The following is a 3,579-nucleotide window of genomic DNA, read 5'->3' on the forward strand; positions in this document are numbered from 1 at the left end:
CCCCTCCCCCCCTCTCCCTTCTTTTTTCTAGTGTCGTAAGGCTCAGTTCCTTCAGGCGCTCTTCATACCCCATCCCTCGTAACGCTGGGACGAGTTTCGTTGCAAACTTCTGAACCTTTTCCAGTTTCCTTATGTGTTTCTTCTGGTGGGGACTCCATGATGAGGCGGCATACTCTAAGACTGGCCTCAAATAGGCAGTGTAAAGCGCCCTAAATGCCTCCTCACTTAGGTTTCTGAATGATGCTCTAACTTTTGCCAGTGTAGAGTACGCTGCTGTCGTTATCCTGTTTAGATGTGCTTCAGGAGATAGATTAGGTGTTACGTCCACTCCCAGGTCTCTTTCTCGCGTCGTTACAGGTAGGCAGTTCCCCTTCATTGTGTATTGTCCCTTTGGTCTCCTATCACCTAATCCCATTTCCATAATTTTACATTTGCTCGTGTTGAACTCCAGTAGCCATTTCTCTGACCATCTCTGCAATCTGTTCAGGTCCTCTTGGAGGATCCTACAATCCTCATCTGTCATAACTCTTCTCATCAACTTTGCGTCATCCGCAAAGTTGATTCCTGCATCGACATGTAGGAATCTACTCTTGTAAACATGTCGTTAACGTATATTAGAAATAGAATTGGTCCCAGCACCGATCCTTGAGGTACTCCACTCGTTACTGTTCGCCAGTCCGACTTCTCGCCCCTTACCGTAACTCTCTGGCTCCTTCTTGTTAGGTAGTTCCTGACCCATGCTAGGACCTTTCTTCTCACTCCCGCCTGCCTCTCAAGTTTGAATAGCAGTCTCAATAATGTGTGTGTGTGTGTGTGTGTGTGTGTGTGTGTGTGTGTGTGTGTACTCACCTAGTTGTACTCACCTAGTTGTGTTTGCGGGGGTTGAGCTCTGGCTCTTTGGTTCCGCCTCTCAACCGTCAATCAACAGGTGTACAGATTCCTGAGCCTATCGGGCTCTGTCATATCTACACTTGAAACTGTGTATGGAGTGAGCCTCCACCACATCACCCCCTAATGCATTCCATTTGTCAACCACTCTGACACTAAAAAAATTCTTTCTAATATCTCTGTGGCTCATTTGGGCACTCAGTTTCCACCTGTGTCCCCTTGTGCGTGTTCCCCTTGTGTTAAATAGACTGTCTTTATCTACCCTATCAATCCCCTTCAGAATCTTGAATGTGGTGATCATGTCCCCCCTAACTCTTCTGTCTTCCAGCGAAGTGAGGTTTAATTCCCGTAGTCTCTCCTCGTAGCTCATACCTCTCAGCTCGGGTACTAGTCTGGTGGCAAACCTTTGAACCTTTTCCAGTTTAGTCTTATCCTTGACTAGATATGGACTCCATGCTGGGGCTGCATACTCCAGGATTGGCCTGACATATGTGGTATACAAAGTTCTGAATGATTCTTTACACAAGTTTCTGAATGCCGTTCGTATGTTGGCCAGCCTGGCATATGCCGCTGATGTTATCCGCTTGATATGTGCTGCAGGAGACAGGTCTGGCGTGATATCAACCCCCAAGTCTTTTTCCTTCTCTGACTCCTGAAGAATTTCCTCTCCCAGATGATACCTTGTATCTGGCCTCCTGCTCCCTACACCTATCTTCATTACATTACATTTGGTTGGGTTAAACTCTAACAACCATTTGTTCGACCATTCCTTCAGCTTGTCTAGGTCTTCTTGAAGCCTCAAACAGTCCTCTTCTGTTTTAATCCTTCTCATAATTTTAGCATCGTCCGCAAACATTGAGAGAAATGAATCGATACCCTCCGGGAGATCATTTACATATATCAGAAACAAGATAGGACCGAGTACAGAGCCCTGTGGGACTCCACTGGTGACTTCACGCCAATCGGAGGTCTCACCCCTCACCGTAACTCTCTGCTTCCTATCGCTTAGATACTCCCTTATCCACTGGAGCACCTTACCAGCTACACCTGCCTGTCTCTCCAGCTTATGTACCAGCCTCTTATGCGGTACTGTGTCAAAGGCTTTCCGACAATCCAAGAAAATGCAGTCCGCCCAGCCCTCTCTTTCTTGCTTAATCTGTGTCACCTGATCGTAGAATTCTATCATTCTATGTGTGTGCGTGTGCGTGTGCATGTGCACGCATATAGGCACGACGAGCGAAATTGTCACTTTGATCGCCATCCTGTCGCCCAAGATAACATTTTCAAATTACAATCATTATAAAATGCCAAAAATCACACCCTTTCAATTCCACATTTTTTGTAACGCTCAAAATTGAGTTGCAGTGATAGTGAGGACACGCGCCCCTCCCCCACAGCCTCCCAACACTAGCGTGGCTGCCAGTAATACAAGAAGTCAACCCTCACTGAAGATTACGTGAGGGTTAGTGGTGCAGTGTTGAGGGCGGGTACCTGCTGTCTCCTCCGGCTCTCAGCGCCTCTCGTTATGCCACGCTTGACCTGCTTCTCCAGGTCACAGGAAATTGGACCTGGTGGATGAAAGGTTGCTCTGAACACCTCTATAATACATTGATAGCCACACCTCTTTTCTGTATCTGGGCTTGTTCTTCCATCTTGATTTATCGTGTGAGTGGATGTGTGTGTGTGTACTTATTTAGTTGTGCTTGCGGGGGTTGAGCTTCGGCTCGTGGTCCCGCTTCTTAACTGTTAATCTACTGGTGTACAGGTTCCTGAGTTTACTGAGTTCTATATTATCTACATTTGTAACTGTGTATGGAGTTAGCGTCCACCACATCACTGCCTAATGCATTCCATTTATTAACTGGCCTGATACTGAAGTTCTTTCTTATGTCTATATGGCTTATTTGGGTACTCAGTTTCCACCTGGGGTGTGTGTGTGTGTGTGTGTGTACTCACCTACTTGTGTCTGCAGGATCGTGCTCTAGTTCTTGGACCCCGTTTTGTATCCGTTGGTCGTCTAATACAATGACTCCTGGCCAATTTCTCTATCCTACCTACTTTTGAAGTTATGAATAGAGTTAGCCTCTACAACCTGCTCCTTTAGGTCATTCCATTTACTCACTTCCCGCACGCTAAAAGAAAACTTTCTAACATCTCTATGACACATCTGAGTCTCAAGCGTCCATTCGTGCCCCCTTGTTCTGTTGTTATTCATTATAAACATGTCCTCTGTTTCCACCTTGTCAATTCCTCTAAGTATTTTATACGTCTGTATCATGTCCCCTCTCACCCTCCACCTTTCTAACGTCGTCAGGTTTAGTTCCTTCAGTCTGTCTTCGTACCTCATCACTCGCAGCTCTGGGAAGAGTCTCGTTGCAAACGTCGGCACCTTTTCGAGCTTCCTTATGTGTTTTTAAGATAGGAGCTCCAGGCAGGGGCGGCATACTCTAAGACTGGCCTCACACAGGTGGTAAACAGTGATCTAAAAGCCTCCTTATTCGAGTTTCTGAAGGATGTTCTGACTTTTGCCAGAGCAGAGTATGCGGCTGACGTTATTCTTTTTATGTGAGCCTCTGGAGTTAGGTTTGGTGTCATGTCCACTCTCAGGTCTTTTTCTGTAAACGTTATAGGGAGGTAGTTTCCCTTCGTCGTATATTGGTCATTCGGTCTCCTGGCTCCTGTTCCCATTTC

At 46.3% G+C, this 3,579-nt stretch overlaps 1 protein-coding gene across 1 annotated transcript in view; it reads right to left on the reverse strand.

Moving 5' to 3' along the window:
• The window catches only part of LOC123754895 (uncharacterized), a 16,327-nt gene extending 12,995 nt beyond the window's left edge, over positions 1-3,332 (reverse strand). The window contains exon 1 of the mRNA XM_069332662.1: positions 3,231-3,332. Coding sequence (XP_069188763.1) covers positions 3,231-3,332 — 102 coding nt within the window. The remainder of the gene's footprint in view (positions 1-3,230) is intronic.
• Positions 3,333-3,579: the final 247 nt, after the last annotated feature.

This window comes from Procambarus clarkii, chromosome 28 (assembly GCF_040958095.1).
Source record: "Procambarus clarkii isolate CNS0578487 chromosome 28, FALCON_Pclarkii_2.0, whole genome shotgun sequence".
In the NCBI taxonomy this organism is placed as follows: domain Eukaryota; kingdom Metazoa; phylum Arthropoda; class Malacostraca; order Decapoda; family Cambaridae; genus Procambarus; species Procambarus clarkii.